General features: G+C 44.1%; 1 protein-coding gene across 1 annotated transcript in view; it reads left to right on the top strand.

The window, feature by feature from the left end:
• The first annotated feature begins 4,658 nt into the window (after window positions 1-4,658).
• Window positions 4,659-23,123, top strand: part of SYN2 (synapsin II) — a 168,988-nt gene continuing 150,523 nt past the window's right edge. The window contains exons 1-2 of the mRNA XM_045551451.1: window positions 4,659-4,687; window positions 13,984-14,447. Of these exons, the coding sequence (XP_045407407.1) occupies window positions 14,080-14,447 (368 nt within the window). The 5' untranslated portion in view covers window positions 4,659-4,687; window positions 13,984-14,079. The remainder of the gene's footprint in view (window positions 4,688-13,983; window positions 14,448-23,123) is intronic.

Raw genomic sequence — 23,123 nt, 5'->3', positions numbered from 1 at the left:
GGCAACCTGAGACCAAGGTGGATGATGATGAGCTGAAAGCTGTAATGGAAGCGAATCCATCTCAACCTGTGTCCATTAGCAGCAAGTTTGATGATACTATTCCAATAATATTGGGCCATTTGAAACAAATTAGGGAGGTACAGAAGCTGGATAGATGGGTTTCACGTGAATTAAACGAGCATCAGAAAAAATCTTGAACCTTGCCTTTCTTTGCTGTCACAACATAAAGTTGAACCATTTCTACACTGTATTTTTGGGTGTGATGAAAAATGGATTCTTTTTGACAATCGCAAGGATTCAGCACAATGGTTGGATAAAGAGGAAGTGCCGAAACACAGTCCAAAACCAAATATTCTTCAAAAAAGTTAACGGTGTCTGTTTAGTGGTCCAGTGCTGGTATTATCTGCTACAGCTTCATGAAACCTGGTCAATCGATTACAGTGGATATCTACTGCAACCAATTGGATGAAATGATGAGGATGCTTGTGATTAAGTGGTCTCTATTGGTCAAAAGAGACAGGTCAATCCTCTTGCAAGACAACATTTGACCACTTGTCACACAAACAATGCTGCTCAAACTACAAAAGCTGGACTTGGAAACTCTCTGTTACCCACTGTATTCACCAGACCTTGCACCAACTGACTACCACTTCTTCCAGACTTTGGACCACTTCTTGCAAGGAAAAATTATTCAATTTTCAACAAGCTGTGGAAAACGCCTTTCGCAATTTCATGGCCACTTGCTCTCCAGGCTTCTTTGCTGCTGGCATAAACAAGCTACTGTTAAGATAGCATAATTGTGTCAAGAGTTTAGGCATATACTTTGATTAATTGTACTGCTTCTTGTTTGAGATGTAATAAACTACACTCTGGGTTAGAAATCAAACATTTCATATTTAATGATCTAATAGATTGGCAAGGTTAGCAGATGGTACTAATGCCCTGTAACTCTCTACTTGAGAACTTGCTCTGGTGCAGGGATTGCCTGGCTCTTGCACAGCACAGCTGCTGGGGAAGTTAATGCTCCCAAAAGCATCACTCAATCAATCTTGAATGGGATAAATGCCCTAGCTATCTCATTCCTCGAGTGGAATCTCCTCCCACTGTGTTGGAGTGAAGTGTTCTACAGTATCTATGAGGGTCCTCAGTGGGATTGGACCACAGTTGCCCAAAGTGGTCACCTGCTCACTAATGCACCTTTTCCTGGCTTCCTTCCTTCCCTGTTTCACTTGTCACTGCCCTCACTGAGCTTCCTGAGATTTCCTCTTAAGGAAACTACATGTGTACTTTGGATAAATCATGGCTTCAGTTCCAGACCACTGCAATAAAGTGGATATTGCAATAAAGTGAGTCACATAAATTTTTTGGTTTCCCAGTGCATATAAATGTATGTTTACACCATACTGTAGTATATTAAGTGTGCAGTAGCATTATGTCTAAAAAAACAATATACATACCTTAATTTAAAAATACTTTATGGGCCAGGCGGGGTGGCTCATGCCTGTAATCCTAGCACTCTGGGAGGCTGAAGTGGGAGTATCGCCTGAGGTCAGGAGTTCAAGACCAGCCTGAGCAAGAGTGAGACCCTGTCTCTACAAAAAACAGAAAAATTAGCTGGGTGTGGTGGCACATGCCTGTAGTTCCAGCTACTTGGGAGGCTGAGGCAGGAGGATCGCTTGATCTCAGGAGTTTGAGGTTGCAGTGAGCTATGATGATGCCACTGCACTCTAGCTGGGGCAACAGAGGAAAACTCTGTCTCAAAGAAAACAAAAACAAAAACAAAAAACTCAAAAACCTTTATTGGTAAAAAATGCTAATGAGCATCTGAGCCTTCAGTGAGTTGTAATCTTTGCTGGTAGAGGGTCTTGCCTTGATGTTGATGGCTACTGATTGAACAGGGCAACGATTGATGGTGATTGGCGTGGATGTGGCAATTTCTTAAAATAAGACATCAGTGAAGTTTGCCACATCAATTGTCTCTTCCTTTTGTAAAAGACTTCTCTGTAGCATGTGATGCTGTTTGATAGCATTTTACCCACAGTGGAGCTTCTTTCAAAATTGGAGTCAATCCTTTCAAACCCTGCAGTTGCTTTATCAACTAAGTTTATGTAATATTCTAAAAGCTTTGTTGTCATTTCAACAATGTTCACAGCATCTTCACCAGGAGTAGATTCCATCTCAAGAAACCACTTTTTTGCACATCCATAAGAAGCAACTCCTTATTTGTTCAAGTTTTATCATGAGATTGCAGCAATTTACTCACATCTTCAGGTTCCACTTCATATTCTAGTAATCCATTAATGGCTATTTCCACTACATCTGCAGTTACTTCCTCCACTGAGGTCTTGAACCCCTCAAAGGCATCCATGAGGACTGGAATCAATTTATTCCAAACTCCTGTTAAGGTTGATTTTTTACCTCTTCCCATGAATCATGAATGTTCTTAGTGGGATCTAGAATGGTGAATCCTTTCCAGAAAGTGTTTAATTTACTTTGTTCAAATCCGTCAGAGGAATCACTATCTATGGAAACTCTAGCCTATGAAATGTTAAATAATAAGACTTGAAATTCAAAATTACTCCTTGATCCATGGGCTACAGAATGGATGTTATATCAGCCGACATGCAAACAACATTCATCTCCTTGTACATTTCCATCAGAGCTCTTGGGTGACCAGGTGCACTGTCAATGAGCAGTAATATTGTGAAAGGAATCTTTTTCTGAGCAGTAGGTCTCAACAGTGGGATTAAAACATTCGGTAAACCATGCTGTAAACAGATGTGCTGTCATCCATGCTCTGTTGTTTCATTTGTTGAGCACAGGCAGAGTGGATTTAGCATAATTCTGAAGGCCACTAGGACTTTTGGAATGGCAAATGAGCATTGGCTTCAGCTTAAAGTCACCAGCTGCATTATCCCCTAACAAGAAAGTCAGCCTGTCCTTTGAAGCTTTGAAGCCACTAACTTGTTTGGTCTACATGGAAAATCTGTTGTTTAGTGTGGCCACCTTCAACAGTGACCTTAGCTAGATCTTCTCAGTAACTTGCTGCAGGACTTGCTGCTTCACCTTGTACTTTTACATTATAGATGGCTTCAAACTTTTCTTCTGCAGCTTCCTCACTTCTCTCAGCATGATAGAACTGAATAGAGTTAGGGCCTTGCTCTGGATTAGGCTTTGGCTTAAGGGAATGCTGTGGCTGGTTTGGTCTGCCATCCAGACCACTAAAACTTTCTCCATATCAGCAATGAGGCTGTTTCACATTCTTATCATTTGTGTGTTCACTGGAGTAGGACTTTTAATTTCCTTCAAGAAATTTTCATTTGAATTCACAATTTGGTTAACTATTTGGCAAAAAAGGCCTAGCTTTCAACCTATCTCAGCTTTTAAACATCTTCCTCCACCAAGCTTAATCATTTCTAGCTTTTGATTTAAAGTGAGGGATGTGTGACTCTTCCTTTCCTTTCACTTGAACACTTTAGAGTCCATTGTAGGGTTATTGGCCTAATTTCAATATTGTTGTGTCCCAGGCAGTAGAGAAGCCTGAAGAGAGGGAGAGAGATGAGGGAACGGGTGGTTGGTGGAGCAGTTAGAACACACACAACGACTATTTTTTTTTTTTTTTTTTTTTGAGACAGAGTCTCACTTTGTTACCCGGGCTAGAGTGAGTGCCGTGGCATCAGCCTAGCTCACAGCAACCTCAAACTCCTGGGCTTAAGCGATCCTACTGCCTCAGCCTCCCGAGTAGCTGGGACTACAGGCATGAGCCACCATGCCCGGCTAATTTTTTTGTATATATATTTTTTAGTTGGCCAGATAATTTCTTTCTATTTTTAGTAGAGACGAGGTCTCACTCTTGGTCAGGCTGGTCTCGAACTCCTGACCTCGAGCGATCCACCCGCCTCGGCCTCCCAGAGCTAGGATTACAGGCGTGAGCCACCGCGCCCGGCCACACACAACGACTATTAAGTTTACTGTTTTACATGGGCATGGTTTGTCATGCCCCAAAACAATTACAATAGTAACATAAAAGATCACTGATCATGGATCATCATAACAGATATAGTAATAATAAGGTTTCAAATATGGTGAGAATTACCAAAATGTGACACTGGGACACAAAGGGAGTACATGCTATTGGAAAGATGGTGCCGATAGACTTGTTCAACACAGGGTAGCCACAAGACTTCAATTTGTAAAAAATGCAATATCTGCAAAGTGCAATAAAATGAGATATACTTGTATCTGTACTCAAATCCTGGTCTCGGGGTCTCCTTCTGGGAGACGGAGTCTAACGCGGCAGAGCATGGGCAGAGTGTGTTCCAGGAGAGGAACAGCATCAGTGAAGTCACAGAGGTGTGATAGGGCATTCCTTGTTTAGGGAAGAGAGAGAAGTTGGGTATGGCTTCCAGTGCAAGCAAGGCTAGGAGATGAGCCACAAAGGTAGTATGGAGAATCATGAATGCCTTGCTAAGAAGTGGCCTCATCCTCTATGAAGTAAGGATGGTGGGATTAGGATAGACTTGTTAAAAAGTCCCTCAGATGGTTTGGTGGTGGCAGGGGCACTGTCTGGGTAGCCAGGCGAAAGACCTTTTCCTCCTCCTCCCTGCTGCTTTTGCCCAAGGCTTAGGGCCCCAAACTCCTGCTCTGTGGAGCTCTGGGGCTCAGCCGCCACCTCAGCGAGCCACCTGTCTCCCTGCTGTGTCTGTAGCTGCCTTCATCACCTGCAGGCTGAGCTGTTGCTGGGCTGCAGCTGCAGTTGCTGGAGGTGGGCGGAGCTGGGTCAGCCAACAGCCTGCACACAGTTACCAGGCCTGGGGCTGCACTCTGTCCCCATGGGCTGCACAGACGGAATTTTCCTTTCTGCAGCTGTGCCTTAAGCACTCATCACTTGCCTGTCTCCACTCTGGGTGCAAAGCTCATCTGAGGCTTCCTACTCAGGCGGTCATTGATATTCCTCTCTTGTCGACTCCTGTCAATGGGGGAATTGGGAAGCATTTGCAGAGGAAGCCAGGCAAGGACCAGGTGCTTTTCCTGTCTGCCTGGATACAGAGATGTGGTATTTTTTTGGAGCAGGTTTTCATAAACAGTCCTGTGTCTTGTTTTCTTTTCCTTCTGTCTTTCCTTTACTTTTATTATTTCTTCTTTTTTCTTTCTCCCCTTTCTTCCTCCTGCCAGGCCTTGGACTAGGCATTTAAGATTCAGAGATGACTCAGACAAAATCTTTGCCCTCAGAAACAGCCCAGTCTAATGGGGGAAACAGAACATCACCCAACATTCACAACATTGTGTGCTGAGTATACTATGATTGAGTTATTCATGTATTTTAAATATTTGTTGAATGAAGAAAGAAAAAAACAAATGTCAGAGCACAGAGGAGGGAGGCAGTCAGGAGATGACGGTGTCTGAACTGCATTCAGAAGGACCAGTTATAATCAGGAGCACCTGCTAGTTGTCAGGCACCACGCTAGGCCCTTGGAGCTGGAATCCTTATGACAAGACCATGAAGTAGAAGAGCCCTATTTTATGGAGGAAGAAAACCTCAGGGACATTAGATGAATTGCCTGAGATCATAAAGCTGCAGGTGGTACAATCAGGATTCTAAACCAGCTCTGTCAACCACAAAGTTTGTGGTTATTTCACTGCATCGTGCTGCAAGGCATGGAGAGGGCTATTCTAAACAGAAGGAACAACTTGGGCACTGGCTTGAAGTACACTAGAGACGACACAGGGGCTTTTATAGAGCCCTTGGCTGCCATTATCTCTAATCCCCAGCACTTTCCAAGCACTCACTATGCCCTGTAGGAAGAGCAAGTGGCCAGTGAGTGTTCAACTGTTTCTCCTAAAGTTGGGAATTAGAGTTTGAATCTCAGCTCTTCTGTAATGGGCTGTGTGGCATTGAGGAAGTCTCTTCCCCTCTCTGAGCCTCTGTTTCCTCATTTAAACAAATGTTTAAATAAGCTTGTATGATTCCTACCTTGTAGAATTGATGTAAGAATTCAAGACAACAGATGTAGCCATCATTATTATCTATCTTTTCAAGGTGACTTTAGGATACCCAGGACTGGCTCATGATGGAGGGGTTGGCTGAATCTTTAGGCAAGGGAACTTTCAGATAATTGAATGGGGGATGCCTTTCATCCACTAAGCAATGAGGGTGCTGGCAGACGGCCTACTGCTAGCCTGCTTCAAATGGACCAGATGCTATTTTGGAGATGAGAAAAGACATTCTCTTGACACTGGCAGTGTAAGGAGAAGATGAAAACCAGGCAATAGGAATACTGACTCACTCCTGATCAGAAACAGGAAGCAGGCAAGCCTGTCAGGTATCTTCAGCCTTCCATCGCGCATGCTGGCAGATCCTGTGCACGTGCAGGGTAAAGGGGAGGCGATGGAGAGAAAATGCTGATGGGCTTCCAGGCAGAATCATACTCATTAGGACAATGGTCAAGTGTGAGACCTTGGACTATGACTGTTTTCTCAGATCCCTGGAGCTGGCTGTTTTCAAGAGAAGAAGAAATGGGGCCATGTGCTCAGAGCTGGCCCTGGCCCTAAGGAAGCTTTCCCTGGGGACAGCCATGCAGGAACTCATACAATGTTGTGTCGTGGTGTGGCAGCAGAGGAAAATTTCTTCTCCATGTACAGATACAGTAAGGGCAAGGTTAGAATTCATTCATTTTTATTTTTCAACTCACAGGTTGAAACTTAACAGGTTGCCCATCTTCCTACCGCAAATTTGTGAAAATGATTCCTATGTCATAGAGCTATTGCCAGGATTAAATGAGAGAGCAAACGTATAGCATCTGTCACAGTGCTTAGCACATAGACAGTGCTCAATAAACATGGCTATTATTCTGATTTTTATGTCATTTCACCAATAAAGAAGGTAGCTTTTTCTTTTCTTTTTAGAACAAACCCTCAGATTCCCAGGAGAGACACTGTAATTGCACCTTCAAAATCCAATCTTCACATAGAATCTCATAGGTCATCCCAACCTCTTCCTTTTATATATGAGGAAACTGAGATTCAAAAGAAAATATTCTCCAGAAAGTTACATATTAGGCTATTAAGTGATGAACCAAAGATTCAAACATGTATCTGTTTCCAAATCAGAACATGTTTCATTGTGTTCCTTTCTTTAAAATAATTGCTATCATGAATATGTACCTACCAGGTGCCAGACTCTATGTTGGGCACTATTTACATATGATCTCATTTAATTTTTTTCAACAACTCTGCAAAGAATGATTAACCCCATTTACAGATAAATAAACTGAGTCTCATTTTAAAAATTGCATGTGATTGCCTTGCTAATAAGTAGCTGAGGCAGGTGATAAACCCACATGGGTGTTTCTGTAGAGGTCTGGGAGTGTCCAGGCAGGACTGAGGGGTCAGAGGCTGCCCGCTGACTGTGCAAACCCAACAGCTCATTCATTGGCATCTCTTCCCACCACCTGGAAGGCACCTCCACTGAACAGGAACTGCACCAGAAGGAGAGGGAGGGGGTTGCCTTCTGCATGGACTTGGTAGAGAAAGCTCAGCTCTGTCTCTGGGGTGGGCGAAATGCTAAGTGAAAGGGATGCTCTTTCACTCATCCTCGAAGCGGTGTGAAAATGCTGCTGGAAAACAACCCCAATGAAGCCTCTGAGTTTCCCAGGCAGGGGAAACCTACTCTGTGCTGCTCGTGTTTGCATGACAGAGATGCTCCTCTGTCACCATGGCAACAGCCAATACACCTGCTTACTGCAAGAGGCCAGAGCTTCTCTGTGGGGAGCTGTGGTCCTCGCTGGGTGGGAGTAGGAGTGGGGTACACTGAGGGGGAGGGGTGTCTCATTAGCTTGATTTGTCTTGCTTGAGGCTCGCTTCTTCCTTCGGCAGGAATGTTTACACAGGGTCCTTGCTACACCAAGCCTCCTACGGCTGCGGAACTCTGGGCAACGGGAGATGTCAGGGAAGCTGACATAAGCAGAGTCCAGGAGGGCATGTTATTACTCTTACGGCTTCTGATAAATGTGTTTATTAGGCCAGTTGCTGATGAATGGCAGCTTTCTTAGAGGTCTGTCACTCTATCCTAATAGGAAATCTCACAGGCTTTGCAGGCAGCCAGACCTGCCTTACAGCCCTGCAACATTTTAGTTCTAAGATCTTATGTTAGTATAACCTCTCTGAGTCTAAATTGCTTCACTGGTAAAAAGGAGGAAATTTAACACCTCCCTTGTAGGGATTAAATTAGATAACACATGGGCAGTTTCTGGCATGTGGCCAGCAACTAATCAGTTGCAGTTATTATTGTATCCCCAATACTGTTGGAGAAATGGAAACTTGCAAGGGGGCCATCTCTGACTCCCTTAAGTCAGGGAAGACTCAGAATTAGAATTCATGTCACCTATGCTTCTTCTGGGCACACCTGCTGTCTCTCTCTCCCTGAAACCAACTGCTAACATTCAGTGTTTGTTTCCTAGACCTGGCCCCTGTAGTCCCTGGCTCAGCCTGGTGACATCAGGTGCTTGTTTCCCCCTGTGGGGCTCTGCCCAGAGAATTTCACAACTCTAGATCTCGGGGATTACCTAGCTCAGCTCCCTCTGCCTCATTTTCCAGGCCAGGAAATAGAGCTGAGAGAGAAAAGTGAAGTACCTTGTTCAAGGTCACCTAGAAGGTAGAAGCCATTAGCTGAAGTGGCTGTTGCATTTATTTTAGCAGGTATGACTAAGCCTGAGAGTCGCTGCAAAAGGGTTGACCTCACGCCTGCCTGAATTCTCTTGGGTATTTACCACTGGGATGAGTATGTGTGTGGAGAGTCCTTTTTTGTATTTTAGTTGTAGTGCTGGTGAGTTCTGTGGTTCCCTAGATGTCAGAAATATTAATAGCTAACACTTGCCCAATCCTTCACAGCTTATAAAATACATTCATATACTTGATCTTACTGAGTCCAATAGTCCTTCAAGGTAGTTGTGATAATTATCACCATTCTTTTACAGATGAGGGAACTGAGACTGAAGGTGACTTGCTCAAAGTTACACAATTAACATGAAGCAGATTTAAGAATTGAACTTTTATTTACGTGATTCCTAATTATAGCAAAATGGCCCAGCTGACGTACCCACCTTTCAAGAATGTAACACCAGGGCATAGCTGTCCAGTGCTGACCCCATACAGATGTGGAAGAGAAAGACATCTGCAGGGCTGATATCGGCATTGTCAGGAAGAACCACCCGGATGGAGATAACGAACTCTCATCATCAGGTTCTCCAGAATGACAGATAACAAGATGATGTGGAAGGCAGTAATGATGCCTCTTCAGGTAAAGCTTTGTCACTTTCAAAGTGCTTCCCAGATTAACTGATGATAGGCCCAAGGCAGACAGACAACATCACTCCCTGTTTGCCTATGAGGCCCAGAGACCAGAGCAACTTGTCCAAAATCACAATACCAATTAGTAATGGAGCAGGACTAGGATGCGCGATTTCTGAATTCCAAATTCTTTCTACTTCTCTCTAGAGCAGGTGAGTTGAAATGGGATTCCTGACCCTGGGAAGCGAGCAAGAGCCAAGGGTGGAGTGGTTCCAGCAAACCTCCTTGTTTGGGAGGAAACCAGACAACAAGTTTTGCTAAGTGGCTCAGTGCACCAGGTTTTCCTTTGAGCTACGTTTTTGAGCTCTGTCTACAGGGGCATTTCACTTGCTCCTCAGTCACGTGCCCAGCCTTTCTCCCTCTGAGCTATCTCAGCTGCACTGTTGCTCAAGGGAGAAGAGAAATCAGAGAGGCGATACAGCATTTAAATTGGTTCTTGATTTTAGCAGTACTCTTTCATCTGCAGTTGCCAGATGTTTGTGTTTATAATTCGGTGGGAAGATAAAGATTACACAAGGAAAGACCTCAAAGAGTCCTGGGCTTCTAGATCTGGAAGAGACCTTGGAGATTCTGACAGTTTGCTCAGTCAGTCACTGAGGGATTAAGAAAGGTGTGAGAGACCCCTCCCATGATTGCTCTGGGAGAAATGCCTTCTGCCTGCAAATGAAAAAAGGCCGGTTGGTTTCAGGGGAAATAAACAGAAAAGGCCATAATTGTACCAGAAGTTTATATTTTGTAGAATTTCCTGAATCCAAATCCAGTTCTCTCTTCAATTCTAGGTAAAAGGCAGGATATAAGGTATACTAATGATGCTATATTTTACCTGCATCTGGAACCTAGGTTCACAGGTAAGGATAAGGGGAAGATTTTCATTACAGTTCATTAAAACCTAGGCCCATTTATAGTAAGACATGCTGCACTGCATGTCTTTGCAGTATGCAAAGATACTTCTTGGCAAGGACTCACTGCAACATGGAAGATATGGGTTTAAGCAAACGTGTAATAAAGTACCAACCAATGAAAAACTTCTGATAACTATGCCCAATTATAAGAAAATAGTCTGTTCTTCCATAAAATAGTATTCTTATTCAAACTTACCAGAAAATAATATAATAAGTTAATGGAGTATTTGATAAATATGCCTCCTTTCTTTCAATGAAGGACTCTACAGTTAAGCGGTTCTCTGGCAACATTCTGATTTACCTCCTACAACTGGGCTACTTACTGTGTTTTAGATGTTAAATTAGGCTTTGTGGATCATTCTGAGAAAAGCAGAAGACCGAATCCCTCACCTTGAGGTGGTAGTGATCTAAAAAGAGAAGCTGAATAGATAATAGCAATATAAATATAGACACAATTACAGCCTCTCAGAACCTTCCCTACAAATATTGGAGTGCCTACTATATTCCAGGTACCATGAAAGGCTCAAGAAAAATAGGGATAAACAACACAGGTAAGGTTTTTGCCTTCAAGAAGTAGATTATTGCCGGACATGGTGGCTCACACTTGTAATCCTAGCATTTTGGGAGGCTGAGGTAGGAGGATCGCTGTATACCAGGAATTCGAGATAAGCCTGAATAAAATAACGAGACCCCGTCTCTACAAGAAATAAAAAATAATCATCTGGGTGTGGTGGTGTGCACCTGTAGTCCCAGCTACTTGGGAGGCTGAGGTTGGAGGATCACTTGAGCCCAGGAGTTTGGGGTTGCAGTGATCTATGAGGATGCCACTGCACTTTAGCCTAGGCAACAGAGTGAGACTCTGTCTCAAAGAAAAAAAAAAGCAGATTATTTATCAGTCCAGCCTCCTTGACTACACGCCGGCTGTCTTTTCTATCTTGGTTGCCTTCTCCACTCTTTCCTGCCTGTCTGAATGCCACCGATTTTGCAAGGCCTGGGCCTTACCTCCTCTGTGAAATCTCCTGTCTCTGAGATCCCTTTTTCCCTCTGGTCCTTGAACACTCACTGCCTGCTCCACTTTCTGGTTGCTCACAGACTGCTCAGCTATTGCTAGTTACGAGTTCACATGTTTATGAACTGTCTTCTTAAGGTAAAAACTTGGGTTTTATTTATCCTTAAATCTCCTTTGCTAATACTAATACTGTGTTGTATGTATTAGGCACTGAAAAACATTCAGTCAGTTGATTTTTAAAATATTAGGTACCTACTACAAGCCTAACAATTAGGGGGAATATCTTAGTAAAATGTTATTAAAAAAAGATAACCCAATCACCTAAAAAATGTCAAGTGACCGTGTCTGAAATCCCACTATTAGAGACACATGCCTTTGGAAAAGATTTCTTCTAGGAAGGACAATACATTAAGTTTATTTAATTATTAATAATTTAACAGTTTTATTCTTGAATAGACACAAGAACTGAGTTGGGTAGGAGCACAGCTCAATTCTCAAACAACTGAGTCCTTACTATGTGCCAGGTACTATGCTTGGTGTTAGAGCCCAAATATAACAAAGACACAATCTTGTCCTAGAAAAGCTTACATTCTAGTCATCAGAATATTTGATTATGATTTATTTGGGGCTCTGACAAAGCCAAGTACAGGACATGACACACTTAGCCCACCCTGGAGGATTGAGGGAAGGCTTCCTGGAGGAGTTATCAACTAGTATACCTCCTCCATGGCCTGTCTAACTGAGTCCCTTCTTCATTTCTCTACTGGTAAACACTTACAGCTGCCTCAAGCCCCATCTCAAATGTCACCTTTTCTGAGAGGCCTTTCCTAAGCCTCACAGGCAGAATGAATGCCTCCCTCCCTTGGTGCTCCTAAACCACCTTGCCCACCTGTATCATAGCATTTCTGACATCTTATTGTGGTGTAACTGTTCCGGCATCTGTCCTCCCCCCTGCTCCTCCAGCCCACATAGATTGTGAACTTCCCTCAGAGAAGGGCCACTTCCCATTCATGTCAGCCTTTCCAGCCCTTACCACTGTGCCTGGCACACCATAGATGGGAAGACCACTGTATTCTTACCGTTGACTGGAAAGTACTCTGAGACCAGTGGTACTGAGACTCAGAGCTGGATTGTGTATCTCCAGGCCCTGAGTTGAGTGCCAGCTGGGATGTAGGAAGCAAGAACTGCCTGCCAATATTAGTGACAAACCACTCACTAATTCCATTCAGCCCGGTAAATACTTATTGAGAACCAATTCAAATAAGAATTCAGCCACCACTACTGAAATACCTACTGGGTACCAAATGCTTTATATACCTGATCTCGTTTACTTTGTGTAACAACTTTGAAAAGTTGTTTTATTAACTGAGGAAAGAGGGTCAGAGAGGTAATTTGTCTAAGGTCACATATCGCCTACGATGGTCTGAATGCAAAGTATATTTGCTGCATCTTGCTCCATAACAACACAGGAAATAAGCATATCTCACAGGAGGTGAAAACAAAGGTCCAAGGGTCACACATGATTTAGAGAGTGCACACGGGGAGGTGGCAATCAGGAGTCTTTTTTGAGACAGTCTTGCTCTGTTGCCTTGGATAGAGTGAGGTGGCATCGTCATAGCTCACTGCAACCTCAAACTCCTGGGCTCAAGCGATCCTACTGCCCCAGCCTCCAGAGTGTCTGGGGCTACAGGTTTGGACCAATCTTTTTATTTATTTTTTGTGGAGGCTCAGGCTGGTCTCCAACTCATGGCCTCAAGCAAGCCTCCCACCTCCACATTCCAGAGTGCTGGGATTACAGGTGTGAGCCACCGTGCCCAGCCCAGAAAGGTCTTCATGGAGGTCAATGCGGGTCTGGCCAACGAGTGAAACGGAAAACACAAACAGCAAGATCTTGAGGGCATGCCCTTCTTGACATAGCGCTGGATGCACCAATGCATGTGAGGGAAGCAGACACTGACGGGGTGGGGGAGCCCTGGATATCCCTTTCGAGGGTCTGGGGACAGGGGTGTCTCCAGCCTTCACTTGGTTTCCTCTCTCTGGTCAGTGAGGAGGGGGAGAAAAGTGCCTGCTGTTAGGTGAGCCATCCCTAAAGTGCAGGTGCAAAAAATGCTCCCCACATCTTCCTCCAAGCCTCTTTGTCCGCGTCCTCCCCAGAGCAGAAGACGCAGCCGTTCACTTCCCCACTACGGCCTCGGCTCCCTCACCCTGGGGTAGGGAGGAAGCCCTAGGAAAGGGGATGATTTTTGGTTTCTGGGAAAGGGGCTAGTTTTCTCTCTCAGTCCGCGGTGCGCGCGCGCGCGAGGAGGACCCCTTGTCTCCCGCCTCAGGGTAGGGAGGCTGCCACCTCTCTTCCCTCCACAGAGTGGGGATGGTTTCCCTCGCCTCCATCTCGGCTAGGACACGACTCTGCCCTCCATCCAACGCGGTGCGGGGACTCTCGGCTCCCCTTTCCCTCCACTCGGGGAGAGGGACTGGCTCCCACGCCGTCCCCACAGTCACGCTCCCGGAGCGGGAGGCCGGCTCGCCCCACCCCCAAGCCCCAAGCGGCGCGCGGCGAGGCGGGGGCGGAGCCAGCTCTGCGGCTCCGGGCGGGGCGAGCCGCGGCCCCGCCCCCGGCCCCGCCCGCTGCCTCGCGCCCAGCCTCGCGCCGCCAGCTCTCTCGGCCCAGTCCGCCGCGGCTGTCTGCTGGGCCCGCGCGCAGCGCCGGGAGCCTCGGCCCCGCAGCCGGCGCCTCAGCCTCGCCCTCCGCCCCGCGCCCGCCCGCCCGCCGCGCCGCCCGACCCCGCCGCCGCCCCGCACGCCCCCAGCCCCTCAAGCCAGATGATGAACTTCCTGCGGCGCCGGCTGTCGGACAGCAGCTTCATAGCCAACCTGCCCAATGGCTACATGACCGACCTGCAGCGGCCCGAGCCCCAGCAGCCGCCGCCGCCGCCCCCTGGCCCGGGCGCCGCCTCGGCCTCGTCCGCGCCCCCGGCCGCCTCGCCCGGCCCCGAGCGGAGGCCGCCGCCCGCCCAGGCGCCCGCGCCGCAGCCCGCGCCGTCGGTTGGCAGCAGCTTCTTCAGCTCGCTGTCCCAAGCCGTGAAGCAGACGGCCGCCTCGGCGGGCCTGGTGGACGCGCCCGCGCCCGCGCCCGCCGCCGCCAGGAAGGCCAAGGTGCTGCTGGTGGTCGACGAGCCGCACACCGACTGGTAGGTGCCCGGGCGCCGCCGCTCGGGGCTCCGGGGCCTGCCGCGGGCAGCCGCCGGCTGAGGAGAGCGCGGTCCCGGGTCGCCCAGGAAACGCTCAGCCAATAAAAAGAAGGGTCCGTGCCGCCCGCAGGGAGGAGACGGGGGGCGAGCGCGGGGGCGGGGGCGGGGGCGGGGGCGGGCATCGATCAGATCGGAAAGGTGAATCCTGGAGTACAATACTCCCTTGATTGCCTCAGATCCCCCAAGACACGTAAAAGAGGGAGCAACTTTATGCAACAGGAAAGGGTCTTAAGAAATAGGTTTTTTTTGGAGAGAGGGAAGAAGAGGACAGATTTGTCAGCTTAGTCACATAAAAGCAGAGGGGAAAGTAGTCCCAGAGAGCCAAAGGGACATTTAAGACCAATAAAGACGGCACTGCTTCCTGAGGCGCTGAGTGGATTCGGAATGGAAATTGGTGTTTGGGGGAGAGGGTGATAGTGGTTTTTTTAACCTGGACCCATGAAGGCTGATATCAAGTATTGACATCAAGTTGACAAAAATCACAGATGCGGTAGCCCAGGTGTACACCGGCTTGTTCCCTCGGAGCGTGGCTGAAGTCCCCTTATTAATAATAAAATTGTTGTATTTTTTTGCAGCAGGGAGGGGATTTGTGGATTTTGTTTGTTTTGAGATGGGGGGTTTGGAAGTGATGGTGGCCTTTTCCAGCTGAAAGATGAAGACCTAGGGAAAATATTCTGGATCATTAAACCAGCACAAATAAAAAGAGATCTGCCTCCCTGCAGTAGGGGGGAAACATCAAGAATTTTTTTTCTTTGCTTTTTTTAAGGGATATGTAGCATTTTTCCAACTTAGAATTGCAAAGGCTGGGGGAAAATGTTATCGCTAGTTGGGAAAAGCATGAAAGAGGTTCTATTTTGTGTGGCAGGAAGTTGGCCTGGGGCTGGTGGGATGGTGGAAATGACAGGAGAAGGGCTTGCAGAAATGAAGAGGCCAGGAATCTGGGATACTTTTTCTTCAGGAATATGAGGAAGGGTTTTTGTTTGTTTTGTTTTTTCTCACAGGGATTGAGGTTGGAGACTGGACCCAAGTGCTCCTTCCAGGAGGGAGGCACAGAGAGACCACAGAGCTGTTTATCTCCATTTCCTCATTTGGCTGTTTCACTGCTCTTCTCTCTCTCTCTCTCTCTCTCTCCCTCTCTCTCTCTCTCTCTCTCTCTCATTCTCCCTTTGGGAGACCCTGAGGGAGGGAGGCAGTGCTGGTGTGGGTGTGGTGAAAGTGAGATGTAGATGTGGAGATGCCCTCCTGCTGGCCGCTAATGTCACCATTCTGAATGGGTGACTTGTATGCTTGGCTTTTTCTGTTCAGGACACTAGAGTAGAAAATCTGAAGGGACTTTTGGCAGGAAGTGACAGAGGCACATGCAAGAGGGTAATGGGGAAAGTATATGTGAATATGACAGTGCCATTGGCAGCCCACCTAGGAGAATCACTCTGACTCAGTTCGAATCAACAAGTGCTTATTAAGGGAAGAGGGCAGGTAACTAAGCTTCCGTTGAAGCTTGAGCATCTGTTATTTGCCAAACCCTGTTCTAGTTGCTCTCAACACATCTCATTGAATTCTCACTGTGAAACTGAGGCTTAGGTAGAGAAGGTAAGTAATGTGTTTACAGTCATACAGCCAGCAAATGCTAGAACCAGGATTTGAACTTAGGCCTGTTTGACTCACTGTTGCCACTCCACTATGTTATGTTGTCTCATTGTTATTATATTATTAGCAGTATTAATAATAAGCTCCCTCTAGGTGCTAGGCAGTGTGGAGGCCTTTTGAAGAACTTATACTCAAATTTGGGAGGCAAAACGGATACATGAAACAGTTAATGCAGAGGAATCTAGAATTATTGATTGAGATGAGTGTTTCAGGCATTCAACAAATAGAGTGATTAGTGAGAGCCAGAGTTATTGGAGAAAGCTTCACAAACGATGAGTCTTGAATAAAGGCTGGGAAAAGGAGGAGGAGAAACAAGAATGACATTGATGCTTCATTTTTCTATGCAAGAATCTGACCTTCCTGCACCTTATACTGATCTCTCATCCTATTGAAAGCACTTGTTTGGGGTCCAGTTACCAGTTAGGTACCCCCAGGTAGGTAGATACTCATTTGTACGGGTATGATGAGGCTGCTGCAGATTTGTGTTGAATTATAGATGCTTCAGTGGCTTGAGATGTAAAAGTCTCCTTGGATAGTAGTATTCTCTAGGAGGGCTGCCTGGCATAAACCAGAGGATTTGCCTTGCCCTGGAGACTAGACTTCTGATGGAAGTAATAAAAGCACTTTCCTATGGGCTGACTCCCAACTGGTTTCCTATTTTCTCTGAAATAATAACATTGATTTATTAAAACTTATAAACCCAGTTTGAGTCTTGTGCTTGACAGCAGTTCTGTGTTTCTGTTATTGTGCTTAATAGCAGTTCCCAGAATTACAGTTTGTCTTCGTCTAACTTGGGTCTAAATTTGCCAAAAACATCTCAGTTAAATATTGATGAGTAGTTTTATTGAAAGGTCTCTATGAGTTAAGGAGCAGGTGCCTGCTTATGACAAGCACAGTGACTTACAAATGTGTTTTTTGTTTTAAAGGCTGATTTTAGTAAGTTTATCTCCTCACAGTTTAAGCTACCTGGATAGTATTCAGTGAGCAGGTGTCATATATGCCCTATATTATTTTTCTGGTGTTTATATAGGAAGAGTGTAGTCTCCCAATAGAACTGAAGGATATTGGTCTCATCTGAATTATAGAATGCTATAATTAAAAAGGGTTTTAAAAAGCATTTAAATAATTGGAGATTTAAAAGGAGGGCTTAAAATAGACAGCCTCTCAGAGCATCCTTAATACATAGCAGATTCCTTTGACTTTCTATCTGTGTAATTGTAGGCAATGGAATTTGGAGACCTTACCATTGACCAGGTTGATGGGAAAATTGCAGAGTATTTCTCTCTCTCTCCCTTTTGTTGGAAATGTGTTCATTGCTGGCCTGAGATTAATTGCATATTAAAAGATCACTGAAAAATGTGTCTGTTCCACTAAAAAAATAAAATCAAGCTCATTATATACCTTATTATTAGTGGCTTTTTTTTTTTACATTGCCAGAAAATGTATGTCCTCTTTTAAGGTTCACATCTAAATTTGAAGTGCAATTAAAATTGCACTTTAATGATCTTTTTGCTTAAACAAGGAACAGGCATCCATTTGTTTATGTTGTTTCTTCTGTGTATTATACTCTCACTGGTGAAGAGGTAAGTTTTCTTTCAGATTCTCCTCTGCCTCCGTTCCAGTGATTCTGACTAGAGTGATCAAATGATCTTTTCATCCTGGCCTTTCTCAGTACGGCACAGGCGCTCTTGATTATCTAGAGACTGCAGATATGATAAGTCAGCAGATGTTTATTGAACACCTTCTCTGTATAGGGAATATTTGCTAAGAAAAATGAAACATAGTATCTGCCTTCTAAGAGCTTACTGTCCAGCTGGGTTAATAAGATAAATACATTTTTTAAAAATTTACTAAAACTACCCTTTGTTGATCAAAATATGGCCCTTGGATCAACAGCATTGGCATCAACCAGGAGCTTTTTGAATTACATAATCTCAGGTCCCACCTCACACCTACTGAATCAGAATTTGCATTTGAACAGGATCCTCAGGTGATTCATAATCACATTAAATTTTAGAGGCACTGAACTAAAGGATATGTTCGTTAGTGCTAAAGGTGTGGCAACAACACCAACTACCATCATTTATTGAACTATATGCCAGATGTTATACTAAGCTCTTTACAAATCTCATTTACTATGTACAGTAGCAATGTAGTACTATAGAAGTTTAAAAGACTGAGAGACGGATGTGGGCTAGAGTGGGAATGGAAGGCTTTGTGGAAGAAGTGAGATTTGAACTGAACTTTGAAGAATTTGAATCAAAAGAGATAGATTTGGCTTAGTCCAGACAGTGAATAACATAAGGAAAGTACAGTGGTAGAAAAGAGGGAGACAACAAAGAGACTGGACTGATGTATTATCCAGGCAGCACCTGTTTCCATTCTTTTCTGGCCAGCCTTTGGGTATTTCATTAAGAATAGGTGAATTGAAAATACAGTAGTCTGATTGGACCAGTGCTAGTGAATGGGCTCTAGAAAAATATTTGTATTGGAGCTTGGCGGAAAGCTCAAATGAGGTTTAAGGTTTCTCTCTGCCAAATATTTTATCTATGTGTCCTATTTATGACTACTACACTGATTCCATAGAATTTCATTGTTCATAGCAGAAGTAGCTGATACTTTTAGGATATTAGAGCTGAAAGATCATCTGGGTTACTTTATAAATGGGGAAATCTTGATCTGAAGTGACTTGTTCAAGGTTACTCAAGTAATTAATGACAGAATTAGAATCTAGAACTTCAATCTCTCTACTAAGCTTTTTTTTTTTCTTTCTCTATACCGCACTATCCCTCCATGTTTACTTTGTTTCTACCTTCTTGACTTATCTTTTTCCATCCCTTACTCTCTCAAGGACTGGTGGGGACTTTTGATCTTACAATTACAGCACTTAAACTTGAAGGAACCTGAATGATCATCTACCCCAGAGAAATGGAATGATTTGCCCAAGGTCAAATAAGTTAGTGAAGGCATGGGGGCCAGAATTCACATCTTCTGACTCAAACTCAAGTTTCTGTCTACTCCTAGGTCACTCTTTGAGAAGATTTCTCAAATTTAATCCTTTTTCTCCTTAAAAATACTGTTTGTGTCTGCTTCTTTTAAAGACTCATCTTGGAGCTGTTAGTAAGTGCTTAAAAAAGAACCATGAGAGCACATCACACTATTAGGCACACCAGCAATTATACTGTTTCTTATTTGTGTTATTGTTGTTGTACCATAGGTCATTCTAAAATGGTTGAAGATTCTTGGAGACCTAGTTATAAAAATCCAACAATCTAATAAAGTTAGTAGGACCTGTGCTACAATGCTGACTTTTCTATCAGGAACTCATTTTACCTTGTAAAAGTGTCCTTGTCTTACTGTCTTTCTGTACTCAAGTTCATATCTATAGTAACATTAGCCTTTATAATATCTTTCTAAACACAAAGCAATGGCAGCCTAAATAGGAAGTTTTCCAGAAGTTCACACTTTCCCCTCAAATTTACAAAACAGTTTTAACTGGGATATGATTCGGTGCAGTTGAGCATCTAACACCAGTCAAGTGCTGGGGATGTAAGGATGAGTTGAGCACAGACCTTGTTTATTGGGATCTTTCAGTCCAATGGGAGAGGATGGACATTTAAACAGGATTTTAATACAGTATGGTAATTTGTATGCATAGGATGCTATGGGAACACAGAGATGGGTTATCCTGAGTAATGAAGACATTGTGGTTAGAAATGTTCCATAAAAATGTGCCACTAGGTAACCTGAGGTAAACTACTTTGCATCTTTGGATTTTGATTCTCTAAAGTTCATCAAACGAGAGAACTGAAACAAATTCTCTAAGACCCTTTGCAGCACTATATTATTTTCATGGTACAGTTTTTGTGCCATTTTCTTTCAAAAGCTTTAGCTCTATAATTTTTGTTTTCTGTGCAGTGATTCTTATAAATCTTTGGAAGCGGAGACATGTCAATAAATGACTAAACATTTCCTGGATGAAAAGCTCACCTTTGAGTATTCTCCATTCATATCTCCTCCTTACAGTTTTGCTACCATGTGGTATCCTGAAAAAAACGGGCTAATCCTATGCCTAATGCCTGCTGTGTGTGTTTCCTCATCAACGATGGGAATTGGGAACTTGGAGTTAAATTCTTCTCTCCCTAATAGACCTAAGAACTTTTATAAACATATGTTGAATTGTTGGCAAATGGCATTTATTTCTTGATCGCTGCCATGTGTAGTATGCTATACAATTTTCACAACATATTCCTACCCTTTGTCTCATTTTATCTTCACAATGATCCTGAACAGTAGGTGGAATATCTACTTATAAATAAATAGACTCAGAAAAGTTGTCACTTGCCCGAGATTATATAACTTTAAGCTGAAAGTGTCTAGATCTGAACCCAGATTGATTGATCTGCAAAAAAAAAAAAAAACCAAATTCTTCAGTAGAAAAATGAGGTGATAATTTTTTCTTATAAAAGGTGTTTCTTTTGCAAAAATACTTACTACATGATTCCTTTAAATAGTAAGTACCCTACTGATTTTGAAATTAGTCAGTTTACAAAAACTTGGTATACACAACTTTTTCAGGATTGTAACCTACACGGAGTGACGTCATGGTTAAATGCAATGGCCTCAAGATGGAGAGTTGCATCCTGGTTTTTATGCCACTCCCACTACGTGTACGCATCTAAATCTTGCGTTGCCTACTGCATGCCCATTGGGTGGCATTGTCATCCTTTGCTTTAGCCTCCCACATAGATGCATTTGGGTGTCAGAAGGGTGTAATATCTGTTTAGAGAAAGGAGAGAATGATCTAGAAGGCTTTTCTGTTCTGCTTCAGTACAGCAGGAAGAAGTAGCTTAAAATAGGGCAAGTGACCTATGAAGAAAATAAAGGAAATACCTCAGGTCCCTGAACTCTAAGGACACATGTAGCATGACTGAGAATAGGAGGATGTATTTTCTACTGATTGCTTCTACCAGTTGCTCCATCCTTGTAAATGAAGGAACAAATGAAAAACTGTTTCTCACCTTCTTTTTTTTTTTTTGAGACAGAGTCTCACTCTGTTGCCCAGGCTAGAGTGCCGTAGCGTCAGCCTTGCTCACAGCAACCTCAGAGTCCTGGGCTCAAGCAATCCTCCTGCCTCAGCGTCCCGAGTAGCTGGGACTACAGGCATGTGCCACCATGCCCAGCTAATTTTTCTATATATATTTTTAGCTGTCCGTATAATCTCTTTCTATGTTTAGTAGAGATGGGATCTCGCTCTTGCTCAGGCTGGTCTCGAACTCCTGAGCTCAAACGATCCGCCTGCCTCGGCCTCCCAGAGTGCTAGGATTACAGGCGTGAGCCACCGCGCCCGGCCTGTTTCTCACCTTCTTAATCACACTGCCTAACATGAGAGAGAAATCTCACTCTTGTCTCTCTTTATCTGATGTTTTCCCTTCTCCACTAACATTGGGCTTCTGCCTTCTCTCGTAGTACTGAAATTGTTCTTGCTAGGGAACCTGATTGCTAAATCCAGAGAAGGTGTCAATCTATGCCTTAATGTGTTTGACATGGTTTTTCTGTTAACTGTTGTTATCTTGGAAGTCCCTTGGCTTCTGAACACTGTATTCTTTGTTTTCATACTTGTCTTTTTCAAGTTCCTTCTCACTCTTCTTGTTCTCTCCTTTGCCCACTTCATCAAACAGATGTTCCTCAGGGTCCCATTTCCTGCCCACTTCTTTTTTTACTCTGTATACTCTCCCTGGTCTCTCTACTCTCAAGGTGTCAGTGACCTCCTAAATGCAGTCAGTTCCCAAATCTTCACCTGTAACCCAGAACTTTGTCTTGATCTTCAGACATATGTTTAGCTGCCTGCTGGACATCTCCATCTGGGTGGTTAGAGTAACTCAAGGTCATTTGACCCAATATTGAAATCCTTACTTTTCCTGCCTATTCCAGCGCTTCTCATAGTCTCTGTTTCAACTGGGGACACCAAAGGTTGCCTATTTTAAGTTCTCATTAACTTTCACCCAGAACTTCTGCAAGTCTCTTCATCACTTCCACTTAATAGCCTGCATGAACGATTTAAAATGCAAATTCGACATTTTTAGTCCTTTGCTTAAAGCCTTTCAGTGGGTCTCATGTCCTACAGGTATAGTTTATGGCCCTCCTGTGATTTGACTCCTGTTTTCTTCCCCAGCCTCCTCCATCCATTTCCCTCCCTAAACTTCATATTCTAAAACTTCATATTCCAGTAACACTGAACTGTTTACGGTTCCGCACACACAGTATGGCATTCCCCCTCCTTGTCTTTACTTATGCTGTTACTATGCCTGAAATTGCCTTTCCTCGTGTTTCCTTCCTTTTCTTGACTAAACTCATTCATCTTTTGAGACTGAGGTGAACATTTCCTTTCCCAGAAACCTTTCTCTAACTGCCTATGTTGCATTGGGGTCTATGCCTCCTCCAGCCCCTCTTTCAATCCTGTGGCTGTCTTTATCACTGGACTCGGTGCAGTGATCTATGTGTCTGCCTTTCCCACTAGATAGTGAGTTTCTTGAGGTCAGGGTTAGTGTTTTAGTCATTTTTGCATCCATAGCATCCAGAAGAGTACCTGACACATAGTTTGAGGTCTGTAGATCTTTGCCACGTGGAGTTGTACAGAGACAGATTGAGAGAATGAGAAAAGGGATAAAAGTGAACAATGGAGAGAGGGAGGTATCCTAGGATTAGAAATATATGTTATGTTGGAAGTCATCCTTATTCTCTTCAAATATAAGCATTAGAATGCATTCACTTTTATGTTCTGTGGAATATAAATTAACTTACTAATTTTCAACCACTCCAAATCGTAAATCTTAAGAGATTTAGCTCTGAATGATAGAGGCATAGCAGCCCGTAATACTGGGAAGTATTATCTGGTCCATTGCAGCTCTGAGCAGAGCAAAGGCAGCTGGAATGAAACTGATGACAGAGTTGTTCTCATCAATTGTG

The sequence above is a fragment of the Lemur catta genome, chromosome 5 (genome assembly GCF_020740605.2).
Source record: "Lemur catta isolate mLemCat1 chromosome 5, mLemCat1.pri, whole genome shotgun sequence".
In the NCBI taxonomy this organism is placed as follows: Eukaryota; Metazoa; Chordata; class Mammalia; order Primates; family Lemuridae; genus Lemur; species Lemur catta.
The sequence above is the reverse complement of the archived record's forward strand: the minus strand, read 5'-3'. Positions and strand labels throughout refer to the sequence as shown.